The sequence below is a fragment of the Sceloporus occidentalis genome, unplaced genomic scaffold (genome assembly GCF_023333645.1).
Source record: "Sceloporus occidentalis isolate IW3139 unplaced genomic scaffold, rSceOcc1.0.p SCAF_316, whole genome shotgun sequence".
Lineage (NCBI taxonomy): Eukaryota > Metazoa > Chordata > Lepidosauria > Squamata > Phrynosomatidae > Sceloporus > Sceloporus occidentalis.
In genome coordinates this window covers 20,180-45,698 of record NW_028317296.1, presented here as the reverse complement: position 1 = coordinate 45,698, position 25,519 = coordinate 20,180, and the positions used below count along the sequence as shown (strand labels likewise).

General features: G+C 45.6%; 1 protein-coding gene across 1 annotated transcript in view; it reads left to right on the top strand.

Moving 5' to 3' along the window:
- LOC149274851 (cytosolic phospholipase A2 beta-like) overlaps positions 1–25,519 on the top strand; it is a gene marked incomplete at its 3' end in the record, with an annotated part of 76,682 nt that overhangs the window by 31,303 nt on the left and 19,860 nt on the right. Inside the window, exons 7-10 of the mRNA XM_089505188.1 lie at positions 16,636–16,705; positions 19,088–19,210; positions 19,811–19,956; positions 20,276–20,316. Of these exons, the coding sequence (XP_089361314.1) occupies positions 16,636–16,705; positions 19,088–19,210; positions 19,811–19,956; positions 20,276–20,316 (380 nt within the window). The remainder of the gene's footprint in view (positions 1–16,635; positions 16,706–19,087; positions 19,211–19,810; positions 19,957–20,275; positions 20,317–25,519) is intronic.

Below are 25,519 nucleotides of genomic sequence, written 5' to 3'. Positions count from 1 at the left end.
TTACGTGTCCACAATAACATTTCACCATGCTTAAAAATGAAAACCAATAACAGTACCACTCTAAACATATTGTGAAAGGATATATAACTAGCTGTAGGTTTTTGGGCATATAGGTTTTTATGACTTGCAGACCAAATATGTTTTTATGACATATAGATCAAACAGGTTTTTATGATGTTTAGGATTTTGGGCGTGTAGATTTTTAAGATGTATAGACTGAATTATACACAAACTACAAAGCAATATAGCACAGGGAGATATGTACTTTCAAATTATATACCATATATAAATCATTCAAAAATACACATAAGAGTAGACTAAAAAAGGAAAGATAAGATGACTGAATTAAAAAATAGACATATATACTTTTGTCAGTATTACACATTTTGGATTCAGAGCAGGAATGTTTTTAGACATTGACATTTGACCATATTGACACAAGTGTATTTTATATTTATTAAACTAGTCTTAATTACATGATAAAGTTCATTGGAAATATGTTAGATCTATCTTATGATTAATTCACGTGTGCCTGTTCTTTGCGCTCATCACAATAAATATAGATTTCTTTCCAGTGTCAGCCATTTTTCACTTCCATTGGATCCATTAGAGATCAAATAACGCAGCTACCATATTATGGCCCAAGGCGGCATTTGTGCAGGTGCTAGCAGATGTTGACTTGTTTGAATCCTACTGTCTACTCCCTGCTTTGTTACATTGCCTGCTTACATTTTATCATGCCCTCCATCATGATGTCCACCATGAATTTATGGGTAAAGGGACACTACCGACAACTTTTGTAATTTAATGCAAATGATAGCTGTGTTCTCTGTAAAGTATATATGTTGTCCCCATGAAAATGTTAGTTATCGGAATCCCCTTGTGCGTTTGCCCTATATTCCCACCCCAAACTCCTTGGCTTTAAAGGGGCACTCCATGCATCATATGCACTTTAATATATATGATAGCTTGTGTCCCTTTTATATTACAATTGGTCATCATAGCAAATGAGGAGGATTCAGCAGAATGCCACGCTATGCATTTGCCTCTTTTCCCCACCACCCAGCTAACCTTGCTGGAGATGAGTGCGTCCAAACTCAACTCCTTCTGAAAGCTTATGTGTGCCATGTGACTTTATATTCTGTTCTCTAATTACCAAAAAAACATAGAAAGGCCTTCTTTGTAGTGCTTAAAAGTAAAAAAAAAAAAAAAGTTCAAAAACATCTGTAAGCCAAAATAATTTTTCGGATTCCCCTGGAATCTTGAGAAGACAACTAACTGCTGAGATGAATTGCATTTTCTGAAGCACCTTCAGCAGCTGTCCGAGACAAAGAAAGTGATCTTCTCCATCTGGTACTGCGTGGAAATCTTCAGAGAGGATCTAGTTAGGATCACATCTGTTGATGTCAAATTGAAATCCTTTGCTGCATGCACACCGAGTGGCTGTTGTCAACCGAATTCCAAAAATTCCGGTACAAAATTCCACCACCATTGTGAAATAATAATTTTTTCAAAAGAAGTCATTTGAAAAGTTTGCTTTAGTTCACTCGCGTTACGGCGGACTACGAATGCGTTGCATAGTTTGATATTGTATTTGAGCAGTAACATGCCATTCATATAATTATCTCTTTGTACATGTAATTATTTTTCATGCATATTAATTAAATTGTCATATCGTTCATCCTCGTGTCGTTCATTGTGAACGTCCATATTTATTTATGAGTAATTAGGTAACATTAAAATGTACCAAATTTTATTGTGGTGTGTCACAGTGCATGACACTGTTCTTCTTCTGAGCACTCTTTTAGGGTGCTGTTCCACCTACTCTGCTGGATTTTTAAGCACTGGAAGCAATGTGTATTGATGAAATGATCATATATGTATATAAATTTACCAAGTGAAATCATTGTATATGTACATAAAGTTTTATGTATATACTAAAATGTATTACATTATAAAGTTGGTTTTTTTTTTTTATTGTTGTTACCATCCGCTTCCATACTCTAGCGCTCATAGCACAATAGTAATATTCAGGATAGCTTTATGTCTATCCCATGCATGTTTAAATTCCCTTACTATATCAGCCTCTACCACTTTTGATGGGAGACTGTTCTATTTATCTACCACCTTCTCAGTAAACTAACATTTCCTTATGTTACATCTTAATCTCTGATCCACTAGCTTTAGACCATGACACCTTGTTCTAACATTTCTCCTCTTTTATATGTCAGCTAGTAAATTCTTTATTGTATTATCTGCTTACCTTTAAGCCATCCCTCTCTTCCGTTGTCACTGTCAGATTTGTGCCCTCAATGCTATATTCTGCTTTGGGATTTTTACATCCCAAGTGCATTATTTTACATTTATCAATGTTAAACTGCAGCTGCCACACTCTCGACCATTCTTCTAATTTACTTAAATCACATGGCTTTTGGCTTGTTTCACTAGGAATATCTACCCTGTTGCAGACATACAAAAAGACATACCTTACCCTTAAGATCTTTTGAAATATGGCTAATAATAATATTTAATGTACGGGTCCCAATACAGATCTTTGAGGTACCCCACTGGTAACAAGTTCTTTCTATGAATATACACCATTAACTACAAACTTTTAGGGTAAATCAATGTTTATTGAGATTTTCAAAATTTTCAAAATATGTGGGATACAGAAAAGAAAGGGTAGGGGAGCAAACAAACCGTGACATCCAAGTTGGTACACATCAGAACAATGGCATCCCGACAATCCGCCCCCCGACAATTACCCGCCTAGCGACAAGATATCATCAGAAGACCCCTGACAGACACATGTCTTAAATAGCACACCTAAGAGAGGGAGTGAGGAGCCTCAAAGGTTGCTGACTCCAGCTCTGAATGGCCTTAGTGGCCTTAAGTGCTAAATGAGCGCAACCACCAGCGTAGAGGCGCCAGGGATGGAGCAGCCTGTCAAGGGGGATCCTTGCACGGGCATACTGCCCATATAACCGCAGAGGAGAGAACGGGGGTCGAGCGGGTAGAGTCAAGAGCGGCATGCGAAGGAAGGCAGGCCACGGGGGAAGGGAAAAAAAAAAAAAGGGAGAAACAAAAAGGGGGGGAGAAGAAGAGAAAAAAGAGAAAGAAAGAGAAGGGAAAAAAAAATAAAAAAAAAAATAAAATAAAAATAAAGGGGGGGTTAGAGGAGGGGCCAGGAATGGGGATGTGGACCAGAGCGCTACAATATCGTCGGGCAGGGGGTCAAGATATAAGGGCTGTAGGTAAGTCCGCAGGCGCCTGGGACAGTAAGGAACGGGCGAGGGGACCAGAGGCATATGCCAGCCAGTGGTACCAGGTGCGTTGGTATCTCTCAACCGCATTCGAAGCCGACAGGGCCAATTCCTCCAATGAGCGCTTATTGTCCACCCGGAGGAACCACTCCCTAAAAGAGGGAGGGGAGGGGTCACCCCAGTGGAGAGGTATGAGGGCCTTAGCGGCCGTGATCAGGTGCCTAACAACCGTCCGTTTGTACCAGGAGAAGGAGAACGTCATATGTTGTAGGAGGTAGAACTCCGGGGTGAAGGGGAGGACCCTGTCAGTGAGGGACTGAGCACAATCGTGCACGGCGGACCAGAAGGGAGCGATACGAGGGCAGTTCCACCAGAGGTGAAGGAGAGAGCCCGGGGACTCCCCGCACCTCCAGCACTCGTCTGTCGACCCAGGCCGGTAGCGAGACAACACCGAAGGCGGGCGGTACCAGTGGGCTAGCAGTTTATAAGACATCTCCTGGTCTTTAGCGCTGAGAGAGCAGCGATGTGCGAAGATGCACATCTTGCTCCACTGTTCCTCAGTAAGGACGACCTGCAGCGCCGTCTCCCACCTCCCCATGAACGCAGGGGGTGAGGGGGTCAAGGCGGACAGGAGGAGGCTGTAAAGTTTGGAGATACCATGGGATAGAGGGGCATCCATCACACACAGGGACTCAAAAGGGGAGAGGTCACGCAGCACGTTATGTTTCCGAGCCAAAGAGCGGTAAAAATTTTGCAGTTGCAGGTAGCGAAGCCTAACCATCAGGGAGGTCGTCCCCTGGCCGACAAGGTGATCCAAGGGCTTAAGCCCCGCAGGGGTCACAAAAGATCGTAATCTCGGGACACCCTCCGGAGTCGCTGCAGGGAAAAGATTGAGTCCCAGCCCAGGCGGAAAGTCGGGGTTATCTCTGAGTGGGGTGAGCGGGGAAGGGACAGAAGAAAGCCGTGTAGTGCGGAGCAAGGAGTGCCAGACCCGTAGCGTAGCACACATGAAGGGGTGAGGGGAGGCAAGACGACGCGCCGTATCCACAGCGAGCCAGGGGAGAGAGGAGATCGGGAGGCCCAGCAGCGTGCTCTCCACTCCCACCCACTGTTTATGGGCCGGAGAGCGGGTCCACTCCACAATGCGCAGCAAATGACAGGCGCGATAATACGTTCGCGGGCAGGGCAGGGCGAGGCCACCCCTAGACTTAGGGAGGATCAGCGTAGCGAAACTGATGCGTCGCGAACGAGGGCCCCACAAGAAACTGAGAAAGGCGGAGCGGACAGAGGAAAAGAAAGAGGGTGGGATGGAAATCGGCAAGGTTTGAAACAGGTAGAGGAGGCGAGGCATAACATTCATTTTGATGGTGTTAACCCTACCCAACCAGGAGACCCTAAGTCTCGACCACTTAAGCAGGTCAGATCGAATCGATGACAAGAGGGGAGGGAAGTTAAGGCTAAAGAGGCGAGAGGAGTCATCCGTCAGCCAAACACCCAGATATCTCAGCTGGGAAGGGCACCACTTAAAAGGAAAGGAAGCAGCCAGGGAGTCCCTGTCCGCCGGGGGTAAGTTGACATTGAGAATCTCCGACTTAGACATGTTAATTTTAAAATTAGAAAGTTTCCCGTAATCGGAAAGCTCCTTCAGGACGACCGGCAAGGAAAGATGGGGCCGGGTGATAGCGAACAGAAGGTCGTCAGCATAGCCCAGGACCTTGTGGCTGGACCCCCCCGCCGTCAGACCATGAATGTCCGGGTTTAAACGAACGGCCTGGAGCAGGGGTTCCAAGGAGAGCACAAACAGCAGGGGCGACAGGGGGCACCCCTGCCTTGTGCCGTTAGATATAGGAAAAGGGTCCGAGAGGGATCCGTTGATACAGAGGCGAGCCGTAGGAGATGCATAGAGTGACTGGATCCAAGTCAGCAGGCCGGGGCCGAAGCCCATGCGCCGGAGAGTAGCAAACATGAAGGTCCAGTCGACCCTATCAAAGGCCTTCTCGGCATCCGTGGAAAGGAGGATAGTGGGAAGGTTGGAACGCTTGGCCAACTGAAGGAGGTTCACAGCACGAATAGTGCTGTCCCTAGCCTCGCGGCCCGGAACAAACCCCGTCTGGTCAGGGTGCACAAGTTTTGGCATTAAAGGGTTGAGTCGGGTGGCTAGAATTTTGGCAAAAAGCTTGAGGTCCGAATTAAGGAGGGAAATCGGCCGATAGCTGCCACAGTTCTCGGGATCCTTACCGGCTTTGGGGAGAAGAGTCACAGAGGCGGATAGGGTGTGGGCATGGATGTGGCCACCCCGTAGTAGAGAGTTGAAGGCCTCAACATACCGCGGGCCCAGTTGGTCGCGGAACCGCGAATAATACTTAAGGGGAAACCCATCAGGGCCGGGGCATTTCCCGCTCGGAGACGACCGGATGGCGAAAAGTAACTCCGGGAGGGTAATAGGGGCGTCTAGCCCGGCCGCGTCTTCAGCAGAAATGCGCACACGGATCGTGCGTTGCAGATAGTCCGCAATTTGCGATTCCCGGTCTCCAGTGGAGTGGGGGCCTGACGGAGGAACGATGTTATACAGTTTTGTGAAGAACTGGACAAAACCATCCGCGATATCAGAGTGAAGAAGACACACCCTGCCGGCGTCGGAGCGGATTTTAGGGATGTAGGTCAGAGTACGAGAGGCCCGGAGGGCCCTCGCCAAATATTTCCCAGGCTTATCTCCATGTTCATGGAACAACGCCCTGGAGCGTTGGTAGGCACGTTGGTGTCTGGCGTTCAAGATCGAAGCCAGTTCCCCCCGCAACGACACAAGCAGCTGCAGGTCGTCCCCCGAGAGAGAGTCCTTGTGGGCCCTCTCCGCGTCCGCAATGCGCAGGCAGAGAGAGGCTATCTTTTCCGTGTCGAGGTTCTTGCGCTGTGAGCAGATGCGGATAAAGTGACCCCGAAGCACACTCTTGTGGGCCTCCCACACCGTAAGGCTGGGGACATCACCCGTGAGATTCTCGTCAAAATAACTGGTGATAGCCTGAATTGTATCGGCACACACCGAATCATCAGACAACAGAGATTCATTGAGGCGCCAAGAGCGCCGAGAAGGCCGAACGAGATGTGAATCAAGCGATAGGAGCACCGGGGCATGGTCCGACCAAGTGGTGATGCCGATGCGGGCACGACAGACGAGAGCCATATAGTGGTAGGGGAGGAAAAAGTAGTCGATACGAGAGTAGGAGCCGTGCGGCGTCGAGTAGAAAGTGTAGTCTCTAGTCGTGGGGTGGAAGGCACGCCAACAGTCTACCAGGCGGTGGGAGGTCAGCAAGGAAGAGACCTTTCCCAGTACATGTCGAGGGATATGGGAAAGTCCCGTAGAGGTGTCCAGAGCAGGGTGTAGAGGGATGTTAAAGTCTCCGCCGAGGACCAGGACGCCCTCCTGAAAGTCTCGTAATTTAGCAAGCACCTGTCGGAGGAAAACGTGTTGTCGTCTGTTGGGGAGGTATAGGTTAGCGAAGGTGTATTTTTGATTGGCGATAACCCCTTTTAACAGAAGGTAGCGCCCCTCGGGGTCGGAACAGACGCCAACCTCCGAGAAGGGAAGATATTTGGAGAGGAGAATAGCCACGCCCCTAGTTTTGGTGGAGGGATTGCTGCTGAAATAGCCGGTAGGGTAGAAGCGATCTGAGAGCCTAGGGGACCTGCCGGAGAGGAAGTGGGTCTCTTGAAGGAACGCTACGTCCACTCTGTCGCGACGTAGATCCCGGAGTAGGTGAGAGCGCTTCTCAGGGATATTAAGTCCACGGGCGTTAAGGGACAGGAAGGTGAGGGGGGAAGCGCGTGGTGGGGGCGACATGCCCGAGGGGAGGAAGGGTGGAGGAGAGAGAAGAGGAAAGAGAGAGAGAAAAAAAAAAAAAAAAAAAAAAGGGGGGGGGGACAGACAGAGGGGAGGGGGAGGAGTACGAGGGAAGGGAAACCTGAAGGGTTCGAGGACCGGGAACAAAACGGTCAGTAAAGACCGCGAGACGCACTAGACACGCCAGCCAATAGGGCAACACTAGGTTGCCCGAAACGACCCTAACGGACAGGGAGGTCGATGGCAGAACGAAGGCGTGAGCGTGAGGGAGCCGAGGCAACCGAACAAGGAAGAACAGAAAAAATAGAACAAGGTATGAGAGATCAAAAATATATTGGTAGGAACAGCGAGAACAACTGCGCGCCGCCGCTCGCAGCAAAAACAGTAATAGAGTAACACAAACTAGCCAGCTAAACTAGGTCGAAGGAGAGGGAGGAACGGCATGAGGCATCAACAGGCCTCAACCACCAGCCCAAACAACAAAGGTACATCAACACATATCCGCCCCGGAAAAAAAAACACAAAAAAAAAAACAAAAAAAAAAACAAAAAAAAAAACAAAAAAACACAATAATCAACACGGACAAACAAGCCCCAGGCCCTGGTGCCGTGGCGCCATGGGAACGGAGGTATGGTACGGAACATAGATAGAGGGCAGAGGCCCCCGGCACCGTACACTCAGAGCGGTGGGGAGTAGGCCACCCCAGGTCGCGCATCAAAGGCAAAAGTAGCCACAATGCAACCGGTGGGCGAACGGAGTACAAAGACAACGCAACAGACAAGGCGAACGACATATAGATCCATTGACACAAAATATATATAAAAAGGAAGTGACATTATACACACTTGTTAAGAACAAACCCCGGGCCCAGGCACCGCGGCGTCGCGTGAACAAATGTATGGTAGGAAACATATATAAAGGGCAGATACACCCGGTACCGCAGGTTCAAGGCGGGGAGGAGCAGGTAGCCCCTGAAAGCGCAACAAAGGCAAAGTGCGCACCAGTGCAACCCAAGACAGAAACACCGGGGAGGGCGAATGGGCTGCAGAGACATTGCAAAAGATAAGGCGAGCAAAGTACGGACCTACTGACCCATAGGAAAGTTGGCAGCAATGGAGTAAGAGACCAGAGAGAGCGATTATAGTGCATAAACATTGCAATAGATAAGGCGAACAATATACAGGCATAGGGACATAGAGAAACAGAAATAAACCTGCAGACGTCCACGGAGGAATATGGCGAGGAGTGGAGCCCCACAGGGGTGATAAAATATAAGAAAAAAAAATAAAATAATAATAATAAATAAATAAATTAAAAAAAAAATAAAAATAAAATAAAATAAATTAATAATCAAAACAGGCAAACAAACAAGCCCCAGGCCCCGGTGCCGTGTCGCCACGTGAACAGGGGTATGGTATGAAACATAGGTAGAGGGCAGAGGCCCCCGGCGCCGTACACACAGAGCGGTGGGGAGTAGGCCACCCCAGGTCGCGCGACAAAGGCAAAAGTAGCCACAAAGCAACCTGTGGGCGAACGAAGTACAGAGACAATGCAATAGACAAGGCGAACAATATATAGATCCATTGACACAAAATATATATATATAATAAAAAAAAAGGGTGACATTATACACATTTGTTAAGAACAAACCCCGGGCCCAGGTACCGCGGCGCCGCGTGAACAAATGTATGGTAGGGAACATATATATACACCCGGTACCGCAGGTTCAAAGCAGAGAGGAGCAGGTAGCCCCTGGAAGCGCAACAAAGGCAAAGTGAGCACCCATGCAACCCAGGACAGAAGCACCGGGGAGGGCGAATGGGCTGCAGAGACATTGCAAAAGATAAGGCGAACAAAGTACGGACCTACTGACCCATAGGAAAGTGGGCAGCAATGGAGTAAGAGACCAGAGAGAGCGAATATGGTGCATAAACATTGCAATAGATAAGGCGAACAATATACAGGCATAGGGACATGTAGATACAGAATCAAACCTGCAGACGTCCATGGAGAAATACGGCGAGGAGTGAAGCCCCACAGGGGTGATAAAATATAAGAGAAAAAAAAAAAAAAAAGAAATAATAGTCACAATTCCGTATAGTGGCGGAGTGAGCATCGAGGGTGGTGGTCAACAGGGGTGCAGAGGGTGATCATTCCTCAATCTCCAGATGGCGCGAGAAAGGTTGTGGTGCTGGTGGTTCGCGCCGGGTAGGCTGCTCAGGCAATCCACGCCTGGTGCGCCGAGAGAATGGCTGCCTCGCCGGCCCGTCGTCTGCGTCAAGGCCAGACAGAGCCCAGTCGGCCACGGTCAAGGCAGGGAGGCCCAGGGCACTCAGCAAGCGGGGGAGTTCGTGGTGGTGCCGCAGCGTCAGCGACGTGTTGTTGTGCCGGATCAGGAGCGCAAACGGGTGACCCCAGCGATAGGGGATGTGAAGGCGCTGAAGCTCCAGGGTCAGGGGCCTCAGGGCGCGACGGGCCTGCAGGGTGAGGTCAGAGAGGTCATGGAACAGGGTGACAACCGCGCCATTAAGCGGCCACGTGCGCACTTCCCGCGCGCGGGACATTATGGCCTCTTTGAGGCGGAAGTCCGTCAGGTGACAGATAATGTCCCTGGGAGGACTAGATGGGTCACCACGGGGCCTCAGGGCACGATGCACCCTGTCTACCACCGCCGAGGCGTCCACTGCCCTGCCCAGGAGGCCGGAGAACAGGGTAGTGAGAAGGGCCAGCAGGTCTTCAGAGGCCTCAGATTCAGGAACACCCCGGACTCTAATATTTTGCCTGCGTCCCCTGTTGTCCAGGTCCTCCAGCCGCCTCCTCACAGCACGGAGGCAGCGCAGGTGGTGTTCAGCAGACCGAGTCACGGCCTGGCCTACCTGTTGCTGCGAGGCCGAGGCCTCCTCCAGGACCGTCACCCTGTGCTCCAGTGAGGAGAGGTCAGTACGGAGGGTCGCCACTTCGTCCCGGACCACCTGCCGGAGCTCCGCGATGAGGGTGGAGAAGTCCGAGCGCCAAGGCGCCGAGGAAAACAGCCGGAGCACCTCAGGTGAGTGGTGAGGCAGCGCGGGAGCAGGAACGGACGTCGCCTCCTCCAGGGAGGATGAGCTGGCCGGCGAGTCCGCCGCGTGGTCCGCCAAGGCCTGCGAGGCCAAGTCCGCAGGCGTCCTGAAATACTCCCGAAGGGAGTTAGCGGCTTCTCTGGTGCGACCGCTCGGGGTTGGGGGTTCGGCGGGAGCTTTTTTATTTCGCCCCATCGCGTCTGGCAGCCGGATGACAGCAGATGAAAGTGCGGGCGGCAGCGGAGCACAGAGCTCAGACGTCCATCTTCCTTGGCGGCTGGACACGCCCATCAACTACAAACTTTTACCTCCTGTCACCATTGCCTTGTCCATTCAACTATTTTAGGACCTAAAACACCCAAACAGTTTTCTATGAGGAACAGTGTCAAATGCTTTTTTCTGAGAGCTAGGTAGGCTATATGTATATAACTGTTCTTCCCTAGTCTTATTATTTATTATTATTATTTAGGCTACCCAAAGTAATAAATTAGTAATAAAAAGTTAAATTTTTTTGACAACATATCCCTGCAGTAAACCAATGTTTTTCTAATGTAAGATACTAACATACACATACTAACACACACAGTAACATACTAATATGCACACACACAGTAACATACTTACTTACAGTAACATACATAACTCACACGTGCTTCTATTTTTACCTTTACTTTTGTTGGCTCTGGGCAGCCTTCTGCTCCCTCAAGCACTGGTTGCATCTGAGTGCCGGATATATTACGTCACATCCTTGCACTCAGACTCGGCGTGCCAGGGAGGATGAGGTCAGCGGTGCTGGCCTTGGGGGCTCCCCTGCCAAACCCTAGGTGCAGGAAGCAATTTATTGTCGACCTGGTGCCTGAAATGTGTCAAATCCTGTTCAGGAGCATACTAGAAAAACATTATTTAATCTCACATAATAGGAAGAATACACAACTGTAAACTTTTATTAAAGCCCTAACCATCAAGCTACTAAAGGTAGAAGTGGGCAAAGCCAGCCTTGATCTGAATCAGACCCTGGGTCCAGCTCCTCCACCAAATATCCCTGGTACACTGAGATGGCGAAACTTGCATCCTTTTTCAGAAAGATGTAATTTCCCATACCTATTCACCATATTTTATTACGTATGTTTTTAAATGTATTATATGTTGAAACTGCCAGTCGTAACCCAAATCATTTTCCCTCCCATTCATGCCTTGACTATCATCTGAAGAATAAATTAAGGAGGTGTTTTCTCGTAGCGAGACTGGTATTTCTGAAATGGGTGTGACGAAGGAATTCATAAATGCACCTGCAATGTGCTATTTACATCTGCTTCTGATAGCTCTCCAACCACAAGGATGGCTGAAAAACTCATCACTAGCACCTACCAGGTAAAGATGAAATTCATTTCTGTAGTTTGATTTAAAAAAAATGGCTAGAATACCTACTTAAAAATATTTTCTACAGCTTTATACCAAAAGTTTTAGAATTATGTTTTGTTTGCTTACATATTTCTTTTAAGTGTTTTATTGTCAACCCACTGGCTGCAGGCAAGAAAGCAATAAGGCACTTGTTCTGTGTATATATATATATGTGTGTGTATATATATATTTTTTTTATTATTATTATTATTATTTCTTTTACATAAAGCACATCTTTCAGTACACTTACCATGTATGTATCAATCTGCAGTGTCTCACTTTCCAGTATGCAGTAGTGATTTATTTTGTTCTGTCACTTGCATTGGGTTAGCTTCTTTGTTGCCATGCACTGATGCATACTAACGAGGGCACTTTAGTATATTTAGTTGGGTGACTGGCAGGCCTGGACTGGCCATCTGGCACACTGGGCAGTGGGCCACTGGTGGTCAGAGCCACACACTAACTCCAAAGCTGGTGCTATAGTTTGTGGCCCGTGGTTGGACAGGCACATGAGCATAAAAATGCCATACACACAGCGTGTGTCAGCGTGTGTCATCAGGTGGCCACTGGCCTTAAAGTGCCAGGGCTGCCCCATCGTCGCTAGTGACTGGGTGACTGGGCAAGATAGTGATATTCCTTTACTCTATTTCAAGTCTCCAAAAGAAAAAAGATTGGCAACCTGGCATGACCCTTCCAAAAATCAGCTGTGTAGACATGTCACAATATGTTTTCAAACATCATTATTATATACACCTTTGGGTGTCAACCATTAACCCAAAGACCAGGAAGAAAATCAATGGATTGACTTAATGACTTGGGGAATTTTAGCATAAACCTGATTTTTAGTTTGATATATGTAGAATCTGTTAGAAGCTGAAGCACTGGTGGGAGGGAATACCCCTGAATCATAGGCTTAGGAATCCCCGTGTAACCTGGTAGGGCAAGCTGATGGTTCGAGAGGGCAGCATAAGGTTATATGATGACCCAAGTCTATTGTAATGTGTTATTTACGGGGTGTACAGAATTAAATTGAAGTGAGTTGAGTGATGACAAATAGCATTGGAGCCCAGCTAATTTCTAGTTTGCTGTTGGGGCCCTTTTGATCAAATATTTATTTCCTGTAGGTTTACAATATTTTATGTTTTAATACAAAATACGGTAATAAATAAAATGTTCTCTTATCCATTTTTATACATTTAACTGCATTTGGTATGGAGCATGTCTGGTTACTCTGTCCTTAGTTTATGTAAGGGATTCTTCAGAGCTTTTTCACAGAGATTAGTGTGTTTTATGATAACTCCGATATGGAATGTATTTCTAGAGTTTTTTTCTCTTACGACATATACCGGTATGTTGAGATGGCTTCTTCCAAAGTAAAATAAAACTCACACCCAAGTAGTAGAATCTGCCATTTAAATGCAAATAAGCATCTACATTGATCTGTAAACATCTTTAACAACTTGTGAGGTTGTGCTTAAATGTTAATATTGCAATAAAAGTCCTCAGAGTTATTGCTGTGTATCCATTATCAATACCTTCAGACTCTTTATGGCATAAATATACACTCATTGAAAAGCTAAGTGACACATTTCACTGACTTATTCACATCCTGTTCTGAAGAGCCTGCACACAGCACCCTAACTTAACGCTATAAAATCCACACTGATAAGATATTCTGTCATATTCAGTTATCCAATTTTTTTAGTGTAATGAGTGGTTTCACCGGAGGGGTCTACTCTTTAATTATAATGGGGTCCTGAACAAGCCCCAAGCTCCCCTCCAGGTCAGTTGTTGACCCACAATGATTCCTTGGCTACTCTCCTTCTGTTCTACACACAGAACTTTCTTTCTGTGCATCTATACCAGAAGTGGTCTGTGGGCCACGGTTTAGGGACCTTAGAGTTAAATGAACCCCATGCAACCAGTCAATTGGTCATTAGACAAAATGCCACATGAACATGTCTGAGGATACCTAGACTGACTTGTGAAAATGCGACGTACGCAGTTTAGCCAACCATTTTCTATTCAATATGTTCAAATGAAAGCGTTGGCCCCTTAAAAAGTAATGAGGGAGAAGTTATAGACGGGGATCAGGAAAAAGCTAATCTATTAAATATATTCTTCTCTGCTGTATTCACAGAGGAAAATGAAATGCCAGGTAATATACAGCAGGATGAGATAACTGCCCCAGTACATGTCGCCTGTCTAACCCAGGAAGAAGTGCAGTGCCGCCTAAAAAAAATCAAAATAGACAAATCACCAGGTCCAGATGGCATTCACCCCCGCGTTCTAAGGGAGTTAAGTAATGTAATAGACAGACCCCTATTTCTAATATTCAAGGACTCTATAGTGACAGGGTCTGTTCCCCAGGACTGGCGCATAGCAAATGTTGTGCCAATATTCAAAAAGGGGACAAAAAGTAACCCGGGGAATTATAGGCCTGTTAGTTTAACTTCTGTTGTGTGTAAACTGTTTGAGGGTTTCCTAAGAGATGCTATTTTGGAGTATCTCAATGAAAATAAGTGTATGACTCCATATCAGCATGGGTTTACAAGGGATCGGTCCTGTCAAACTAACCTGATCAGCTTTTATGAGGAGGTGAGCTCAAGACTGGATCGGGGTGAATCGCTGGATGTCGTATATCTTGATTTTTCCAAAGCATTTGATACGGTGCCACATAAAAGGCTGGTACATAAAATGAGAATGCTTGGGCTGGGGGAGAATGTGTGTATGTGGGTAAGTAACTGGCTCAGTGATAGGAAACAGAGGGTGGTTATTAATGTTACATACTCTGAGTGGGTTACTGTTGCTAGTGGGGTACCACAGGGGTCAGTTTTGGGTCCTATTCTTTTTAATATATTTATTAATGACCTTGTAGAGGGATTGTATAGTAAAGTATCAATCTTTGCAGACGATACTAAGCTCTGTAACGTGGTTAACACAATAGAGGACAGTGCACGATTACAAATGGATCTGCATAGGTTGGAGGCTTGGGCTGGGATGTGGCAGATGAGGTTCAACACAGATAAATGTAAGGTTATGCACATGGGGAAGAAAAATCCAGGCTGGGAATATGTATTAAATGGGAAAACACTGGGGACGACTGACATGGAAAAGGACTTAGGAGTTTTAGTTAACAGTAAATTTACCTGTAGCGACCAGTGTCAGGCAGCTGCTGCTAAGGCAAATAAAATCATGGGGTGCATCAAAAGGGGCATAGATGCCCACGACAAGGAAATAATTCTGCCACTGTACAAGTCACTAGTCAGACCACACATGGAATACTGTGTACAGTACTGGGCACCAGTGTACAAGAAAGATATAGTGGAGCTGGAGAGGGTTCAAAGACGGGCAACCAGAGTAATAAGGGGAATGGGAGGACTACAGTACCCAGAAAGATTATCAGAATTAGGGTTATTTTGTTTGGAAAAAAGACGGCTTAGGGGGGATTTAATAACTATGTATAAATATATAAGGGGGCAGTACAGAGATCACTCCCAGGACCTATTTATACCCAGGAATGTATCTATAACAAGGGGACATCCTCTACGGCTGGAGGAAAGAAGCTTTCTACACCAGCACAGACGGGGGTTCTTTACAGTAAGAGCGGTGAGATTATGGAACTCTCTGCCAGAGGAAGTGGTTATGGTAAACTCAATAAAAGAGTTCAAAAGGAGCCTGGACGTGTTTCTTGAAAGCAATAATATTACAAGTTATGGATATTAGATTAATAGGGACAGAACGTTGATCCAGGGATTTATTCTGATTGCCATATTTGGAGTCGGGAAGGAATTTTTCCCCCTGGTATGGGGCAATTGGCATCTGCTTCATAAGGGTTTTTTTGCCTTCCTCTGGATCAACACAGTAGGGACACAATATGTATATAGGTTGAACTTGATGGACTTTGGTCTTTTTTCAACCTTATGAACTATGTTACTATGTTACTATGTTACAAGTAAGGCTTTAAGGAAATCTTATCACAGTGGCACGTGTTTCATCGGTACAATGACACACAATAAATAGTTCTATTTTTGAGAACACTGGTTATCTTTTCTTCTTGCCTAATAAGAACTTGGAGTGTTTGTCTCTCTCCTTCCTCTTCAAACAGCACCAGATTGGGAATGCCCATATTGCTCATTTTGTGCATGGTCATTATGCTCAATTATTTCATGTCACCTGCTTATACTTCCGTGTTTGTCTACTGCTAGTTTCATTGACAGGCAGTTGCTGTTCTTCTGAAGGGAAATGCTAATTAACATTTAATTGATTGAGGTTTTGAAATCTCACTTTTTGGCCAAAGCAGTTTCCTTGTTTCAGTTTGATGACAAGCTCTTTTTTTTCTAGTGCTTTTTTGTTTTACTTTATGTGAAATACAAAGAAACTCCCAACAAACATCCACTGACTATAAAGAACATAGAATATTCTTGCTGTATTTTTTAATATTACTGCGAATAACCGTTTGTCCAAATTTAAAAGAGCAGCATTGCTACCCTGAAGATACACTAAAGTGGAAATATGCTAAACGTTGTGGACTACAGTATATGTACATATGGATATGTATAAGTAATTACAGGGGAACTGTAGCGATCACTGATTTTCGCACAGTTAAATTAAATCATAAATAACCGGTGAATTAGCTAGATATTTAGGAATTGAGTTAACCCCATGGAAGCTGAGTTTGGTGGCACAGGCAGCATCATCTGATCAATTTCCTGTCCTAAGGCCTTTGCTCTTCGCTTCACCCTAACCATTACAAAGGCTTTCTACACCAATCAGCTTTCCGGGAGAGCTTTCCAGCCAGTGATTGGTCGCAGTGGTGAATGTACGGGAACGTTAATTTACATTTGCTGTATACCTTTAGATTGTAAGCTCATCTCAATGTATGTATGTATTAATGTGTGTTAGTGTTAACTGGCCCAATTAAATTGTACAGCGCTGCATAATTTGTTGGCGCTTAATAAATAAAAAAAAGATAACAAATGAATATAACAGTAAAATAGGCATCCCTCTGTTTGTATGAAATTGTCTAATGCTCATCAGTTCCTCTTTAACACGCCTGGGGTTGTCTCTACAGGAGGAGAGTGCTATCCATATGTTATCTGTGAAAGTTGTCCAAGCCAGGAACATTCCATGGGCAGACTGGAGTAAGTATGTTCTCACATAGCATCTCTCTCTGTTTAAGAAATCTAGAAAGAACAAGCTTATTAAGAGCCATAGATTCTTTTATGAAATAAGGTGCTAACCATTAGTTTTGTATATTGTTTTTAACTTATGGAAGACTGTTTACATGTCTGGCAGCCATAACCTGTATGATCGAATCCGATTAAACGTCCCGCTGCAATGTACATTTTATCGCAGCCACCAATGAGACCATTTTCTGTAAGAAGTAATACATATAGCAAGTATCGCTATTGACATTCACACCAGCCACTAAAATCCAGTTAGGTGTCTTTCGTTCAACAAGTAACCCCTAATAAGAACTGCCATTGTTTATTAGGAAACTCAGGTACTGAAGTGCTTTGTGTCAGCAGCATAATGTGGGTACATGAACCAAAGATAGAAGGGCATAGCTGAAAAGGTTCTTTTGTCATATTATATACACCCTAGTGTTAAAAGGAGATGAGCTGATACAGTATACAGTATTTACATTATATATTTACTTCACTGCAGGCTGGATCTTACACATACAATATACCCAAACGGTTATTTTTAACACTGACCATGCTGGGTGACTCAAACACCCTAGCACAGACCTGGGCAAAGCACGGCCCGCGGGCCACATCCGGCCCGCTGAATAGCTCGGACCGGCCCGCTGAATAGCTCGGACCGGCCCGCAAAGAGTGTCCTGGTGACTCACCAATGAGTCCGGTGTCCCCCCCCGCCCCGGTCACTTACCTTAAACTCCTGTGTTGGAAGCGTTTGTCTCGGGTGCCGGCGCTTTACGCTGGGCGCCGGCATATGACGTCAGACGCCGGCGATCAGCAGTGAAGCGCCGGCACCCGAGACAAACGCCTCACGCTTCCAACACAGGAGTTTAAGGTAAGTGACCGGGGCGGGGGGGGGAGATCCTGAGAAGGGGGGGTTAGGGAGTTAGAGGGGAGATACTGAGAAGGGGGGGTTAGGGAGTTAGAGGGGAGATACTGAGAAGGGGGGTTAGGGAGGGAGGTCTTACTGTGTGTGTCTTACTGTGTTTGTGTGTGTGTGTCTTACTGTGTGTGTGTGTATCTTACTGTGTCTGTGTGTGTCTCACTGTGTCTGTGTGTGTCTTACTGTGTCTGTGTGTGTCTTACTGTGTCTGTGTGTGTCTTACTGTGTCTGTGTGTGTCTCACTGTGTCTGTGTGTGTCTTACTGTGTCTGTGTGTGTCTTACTGTGTCTGTGTGTGTCTCACTGTGTCTGTGTGTCTTACTGTGTCTGTGTGTGTCTTACTGTGTCTGTGTGTGTCTTACTGTGTGTGTGTGTATCTTACTGTGTCTGTGTGTGTCTCACTGTGTCTGTGTGTGTCTCACTGTGTCTGTGTGTGTCTTACTGTGTCTGTGTGTGTCTCACTGTGTCTGTGTGTGTCTTACTGTGTCTGTGTGTGTCTTACTGTGTCTGTGTGTGTCTCACTGTGTCTGTGTGTCTTACTGTGTCTGTGTGTGTCTTACTGTGTCTGTGTGTGTCTTACTGTGTCTGTGTGTGTCTCACTGTGTCTGTGTGTGTCTCACTGTGTCTGTGTGTGTCTCACTGTGTCTGTGTGTGTCTCACTGTGTCTGTGTGTGTCTCACTGTGTCTGTGTGTGTCTCACTGTGTCTGTGTGTGTCTTACTGTGTCTGTGTGTGTCTTACTGTGTCTGTGTGTGTCTTACTGCGTGTGTCTTACTGTGTTCATAGCTTATTCAGTTATTGTAATAAATATTTTAGCCCATTTTTTAGCTCAAAATATTTTTTCCTTTTTTTTCTCCTCTAAAATCTAGGTGCGTCTTATCAGCAGGTGCGTCTTATAGAGCGAAAAATACGGTATGCACTCCGAAGCCTTGTTCATTTTGTTCACTTCTGTGCTGTGCTAATAGTTATTCAGGCCTTACTTATTCAAGCACCTCTACCAATGACGTAGGCTTGAATAACTTTATTAAACAGCACATAAGTTAACAAAATGGACAAGGCTTCGGAGTTTGTAGTTTGTAGAGGTCTGGCCCTCTAAAACCATTCCAATTTCTCATGTGGCCCCATGGGAAAATTAATTGCCCACCCCTGCCCTAGCAGAAACAGCAAATAATTTCAGATTCAGGGGTTCTAGAGGCATCACTAGAACATCTGCTCTGTTTATGCAGGTCGACAAATATAATAGATCACTTTGTACCAATATGACTTCAAAATTCACTTGGACCAGCTTTGACAGCGTATTGCTTTGCGTTCATCTTTGGGTCAAAACATGTCAAGGTACTGGTGGAGGTTCACAAATCTGTAGTCCATCTCGAGGTCCTTACGTGGAGGTGGACGCCTGCTTAAATTATTGTAACACATGGCTGTTGCTTCTCTATTTCAGTGAGCAATGCGGACTGTTATGTAAGCATCTGGCTCCCAACATGCACAAACAGAGTTCTAAAAACCAAGACTCTGTCAAACACCAGCGACCCCAAGTGGGACGAGACATTTCACTTCAAGATTTGTGAAAAAGTCCAGGCAAGTGGCAATCACCGTTCTCTTTTACTACTGGGTCCTTGATAGTTATGTACAAAGTTCAAACATTTACACAGCACTTGAAGTCCTTGCTCACAAGCTTATAATACCCAAGTGTGTTTGTGAACATCTGACTCTGAGTTCCAACATTGGATGGCATTGTCCCCTCTTCCCCAAATATATTGCCTCCTGCACAGTATCAGTGAAGGGCAGCATTATGAAATCACATCTGCAGAACTTCTGTGCTGCTCTGTCAGAGACGCAGATCACAAAGCTCCCTACTTCCTCCCACTCCGTCAGTGGTTCACAATTCGAGGGCCACAAACAAGTCATGAATTTTGGATATTGCAGCTTGAGAGCAAAAACTTGTTCAATTACTTGTTTTCATGCAAGATTCACACCGTAACTTGCCTTTTTGTGGCCCTCAAAGCCTGACGTTGAAAATGACTGCACTAGATCATCAGTAGCTTGTCTAACTTAGTCTTTAATGCCTTATGGCTGGGTAGGTGTTAATACATCGTGGTCTCCTTCATCTCCTAGATTTTCACTGCTAAGAAGTGGTTGTTTGACATTACCACTTTAATGATAGTTTTATTATTGCAGAACCTGATGCATCTGTCACTTCATGATGAAGATGTGGTCTCTAAAAATGACTTGCTATACACTGTGGTGTTTGATGTGGGAAAAGTCCCCATCGGGGAAACCATGAAGACGACCTTTCCTCTGAACCCAGAGGTAAGACTTTGGAACTGGACTTCTTTTTTAGAAGAACACATGTTATTTTTGATAATGTTAAAAAAGACACCTGCTGTTTCTTATCCAACTCCCTGTAGACTCTGAACATTGTGTCACGACGTGGAAGCTTAGAGGCTACACAGGACATCTGATTCAATAATATTCTCCCATTGGACTGGAACAATTAGTGATGAGAAACAAATGAGCCGTTTTCTATCACCCTGCACATCCATGTGTCCTAGCTATAGGAGCCGTGGGGGTTTCTTTCACTGTTTAATCCTCCATTAGGTAAACTAATCTGTGGTATTTGTCTCTACAGGGAAAAGAGAGTCTTGATGTGGAGTTCACAAGGAAGACATTGTAAGTGACATACTGGACTGTGACCAAATGTTTATAGATCTAAATGTAACAATGTCTTCTAGCACAAACCTTTTATTCTTAATATTATTTCTGGCTTTCCATGCATTAAACTGTTATACTAATTTAGCCACCTTTTTACTGATCTCAACTTCTCAGGGTTAAGCCTTTTTTTGTTTGTGTTTTTTCCAGACCAGCTCATCCTGAAAAAATATTAACAAACAGTGTTCTCGTGGTGAGTGTTTTTATGTTTTGGTTTAATGCTTAGCATTAAAATCCTTCATGAACCAGGGACGGACTGAAGATAAAAGACTAGACCTGTTATGTAACTGGCAATAAAAAAATGGTAAGCACCATGGGGCATTAGCCTTGTTTGGTCGATGGCCGGTCTGGTCCTGATCTTGATACATCTTCCTACCGCAGTGAGATAGCTCAGTTGGTAATTGCCCTGACTGCAGGGTCACGGGTTCAAATCCCGGCAGGGTCAACTCAGCCTTTCCGAGGTTGATAAATTAATACCATTGATTCAGTAATAATACCATCTATTATTCAGCAGCGGATTCAGTGAGAATCCGTTTTCAGTCCCACTGGGAGAATGCTAGTTGTTATGTTATACTTTTATACTAAATCTCTGCTTGATTCAGAAATAACATTTGGTTCCCCCTCTTGGCCTGCCTCCAGCATGTTTTATGCTCTATGTATACCATTGTGACACAGGCATCCACATAATCTTCACTTAGGGTTGAGTGTCCTAGAACTACTTGTAGGACCCAATGGCTATAGCTTTGAATTTGTCTTTGAAGCACCCCAAATCAGGGACTATGGATGCAAAAAATTGGGGAAATAACAGGGTATTTGCTGGCTGGATGTCCAGTGACATCGCCTTGCACCTTGCACCTTGCACCTTGCGTATTGTGTACGAACCCCTGGTGTGATTCACAGTATGGTGCTCCAGCATTTCGAGCTGCCGTTAGTAAATATGTGTTAATTGCTATATATAAAAGTCAAACATGTTAAAGAAACATCCAGCTAAGTAGCTTCTTATCCGAAACAATTTGTTTTATAGCTCCTTTTAAATAACAACAAAAACCCCCCATAAAACATCCACCTTCAAACATAATCATTATCTGTGTGCATAAACTAATAAACCATTTTATATGTAAACGCATCATCCATTTTATCAGCTGTCTTTGATTTGTTGGACTGAATGACAAAATTACTAGACAAAACACCAGGCTAAAAGCTAATTTGTTTGTTTCTCATTGCAGTCCAGATCAGTTTCCTGTTTAGATGTTTCAGTAGACAAGCAGAAGATTCCAGAACATTTTCAAGGTGGGTTTCTCACAATACGTCTTACTCAGTGATAACTAGAGATCCATAAATCCGCTTAACACAGGGCTGGATGAATCTGTGTTTTCAGGGTAGACGTTGGTGGCGTTTATTTCTCTACTTGTTTTTTTACCAGTCTCCACTCTTTTTCATTCTCAACATACTTTGTTTTAACCATGGGTGGAACAGAAAATTATGAAAACACCATTTTTTTTAGAATTTTTTTAAAACTTTTTTTGGTCAGTAGCCTCATCTTTACTCCTATATGTGCGTAGCCATTTATTTTACTAATTCCTGCAGCTTCCAAAGTAACCCTGATTTCTGTCTCATGGGTGTGTCATTTATAGTTTCTTACATTTTCTTAAGCACTATAATCTATTTCCCTTGGTTGCTGTGGAGTAATGGTTTGGCAGTACGTTGTAATATTTCACACCTGATCTGTAGTATTCTTCTTCTTTTCTAGGCAAAACTATTGTGCTGACGGTGGAAGATTCCTGTGAAAAAAATAATGAATTGGTGCTGGATCCTGGTTCTGATCACATAGACCCCTGCACATTCCACTGCATCAGAAAATGGGATCCAGAACTCACTGTCCATCTAGAGGTACCATGTTCACTAAACCATAATAATATGTAAAAAGCTACATAAATAATAAATAACTGTCTAACATATCTCCTAAAAGTGGACCTCTTCCGCTTAGAGAAAACATGCATTGCACTCTCAAGCATGTTTAAAAAAAAAAGTGAACCCTTTGGAATTACCAATAGGCCTGAAACAACTAATCGATAAAATCGATAATAATCGATAATGAGAATCGTTGTCAACGATTTTCATTATCGATTAGTCGAATCGATTTTTATTGATTATAAAAAGAGTTTTTTTTCAGAGCAAATGCTCTGAAAAACTCCTCTCCTTATATAATCCGACCTCAAACAGAGATTGGATTATAACACTAGAATCCAGATCCCCCGCAACGCTGCAGGGGACCTGGATTCCCCTCACTGTCGGCCGGTCTCTCACTTCCCTCTCTCCCCTCCACTTCCATACACCCCTCTGACTCCTCCCCCTCCCATACACCGCTCTGCCTCTCTCCCGACTCCCTGGTGTTTTGTGAACCTCCGTTGCTGACAGGCACTTTCACTGCAGCTTCATAGAAGCCTCAGCGTAAGTGAATTGTAGTAACGGAGGCTGTCTGTGCGCATCGTGCAGACCCCCACCGGCTGACAGAGAATCGAGGTCTCCTGCAGAGGATCATCCTCTCTGTCAGCCGGTGGGGGTCTGCACGAAGTGCACAGACAGCCTCCGTCACTGCCCTTCACTTAAGCTGAGGCTTCTATGAAAATTGTATGTTTTTTATTACATTATTTTAAATTAAAAAAAATTGCATTTTTTTATCCGATTAATCGAAAAAATAAGCAGCCAACTAATCAATTATTAAAATAATCGTTAGTTGCAGCCCTAATTACCAACATCTGTTTTAACTAATAATACACACATTATTTTATTGTTCTTGTCCATAATAAATACACCATTCAAACATTCACAGTGTAATCACTTCAACAAAAGCTAATCAGAGTCAGGAGATAGCAAACCTGGAGTCCAATCAATGAAACGGGATTGGTGGTGTGGTTTAGCTCTACTTTGATTTAAACATTTTGGGTTTGCTATTCTCATGAAGCATCTGCTGATGTGAACCATATCTTGCGAAAAATAAATCTCAGAAGACCTACAACCAAGAATTGTTCATTTGCATAAATCTGGAAAGAGTCACAAAGTAATCTAAAGGAGTTTACGTATTCATCAGTCCACAGTTAGACAAATTGTTTAGACATGGAGAAGATTTAGTACTGTGGCTACTCTCCCTAGATGTGGGTGCCCAGCCAAGAATTCTGAATGAGGTGAAAAAAGAACCCTCCAGTAACAGCTACAGGTGTGAAGGAATCATTTGAACTGGATAACATCTCTATTCATAAATACACCATATGCAAAACATGGAACAGGCATTCCATGGCAGGACACCAAGGAAGAAGCCATAGCTCTCCAATTTAACATTGCTGTTTGTCTGAAGTTTGCCAAAGAGCACTATGACCCTCCACAACGCTACTGGGAAATGTTTTGTGGACTGGAAAAACAAGCAGCACTGCATATGGTATAAAAAGGGCACCGCAAACCAACATGAAAGCACCATCCCAATGGTGAAGTATGGTGGAGGGAGCATCATGATTTAGGGCGGCTTCGTTGCCTCAGGCCCCGGGCAGTGCGCCATCATTGAGGGGACAATGAGTTCCCAAGTTTATCAAAGTATCATACAGGATATTGTTAGGATAGCTGTCCACCAGCTGAAGCTCAGTAGAAGTTGTGTAATGTAGCACAACAATGGCCCTAAACCTCAAAGTAAATGTCAGGAACCACTTTTTCATTGCCTGAACCATCACTTTTTCATACCTGTTGTATAAAACTCTGCTACCACTAATGGCCACCCTCCGCCCTCTGGAGCACTCAGAACTCAATTACTGGGATCAGTCTTGTTACCTGGGTTGAGCCCTAGTCCATACATCCAGCTGGGCCTTGTTATCTGGATTACCCTGCCTTTATGAACCTGCCCTGCCCTTCAGTCAGGGCCTTTGTATTGAAGTCTATGGACCTTCCTGCTGTGGCTCTGCACCTGTACTGTTCCTGGTTCCCTGCTTTGTGTCCTGATCAAGTGGATTCCCTGCTTTGTGTCCTTCCAAGTGGACTCTCTGTCTGTCGTGCCCTTCCAAGCGGGCTCTCTGTCTGTCGTGCCCTTCCAAGCGGGCTCTCTGTCGTGCCCTTCCAAGCGGGCTCTCTGTCTGTCTGTCGTGCCCTTCCAAGCGGGCTCTCTGTCTGTCTGTCGTGCCCTTCCAAGCGGGCTCTCTGTCTGTCTGTCGTGGCCTTCCAAGCGGGCTCTCTGTCTGTCTGTCGTGGCCTTCCAAGCGGGCTCTCTGTCTGTCTGTCGTGCCCTTCCAAGCGGGCTCTCTGTCGTGCCCTTCCAAGCGGGCTCTCTGTCTGTCGTGCCCTTCCAAGCGGGCTCTCTGTCTGTCGTGCCCTTCCAAGCGGGCTGTCTGTCTGTCGTGCCCTTCCAAGCGGGCTCTCTGTCTGTCTGTCGTGCCCTTCCAAGCGGGCTCTCTGTCTGTCTGTCGTGCCCTTCCAAGCGGGCTCTCTGTCTGTCTGTCGTGCCCTTCCAAGCGGGCTCTCTGTCTGTCGTGCTCTTCCAAGCGGGCTCTCTGTCTGTCTGTCGTGCCCTTCCAAGCGGGCTCTCTGTCTGTCTGTCGTGCCCTTCCAAGCGGGCTCTCTGTCTGTCTGTCGTGCCCTTCCAAGCGGGCTCTCTGTCTGTCGTGCCCTTCCAAGCGGGCTCTCTGTCTGTCTGTCGTGCCCTTCCAAGCGGGCTCTCTGTCTGTCTGTCGTGCCCTTCCAAGCGGGCTCTCTGTCTGTCTGTCGTGGCCTTCCAAGCGGGCTCTCTGTCTGTCTGTTGTGCCCTTCCAAGCGGGCTCTCTGTCTGTCGTGCCCTTCCAAGCGGGCTCTCTGTCTGTCTGTCGTGCCCTTCCAAGCGGGCTCTCTGTCTGTCTGTCGTGCCCTTCCAAGCGGGCTCTCTGTCTGTCTGTCGTGCCCTTCCAAGCGGGCTCTCTGTCTGTCTGTCGTGCCCTTCCAAGCGGGCTCTCTGTCTGTCTGTCGTGCCCTTCCAAGCGGGCTCTCTGTCTGTCTGTCGTGCCCTTCCAAGCGGGCTCTCTGTCTGTCTGTCGTGCCCTTCCAAGCGGGCTCTCTGTCTGTCTGTCGTGCCCTTCCAAGCGGGCTCTCTGTCTGTCTGTCGTGCCCTTCCAAGCGGGCTCTCTGTCTGTCTGTCGCGCCCTTCCAAGCG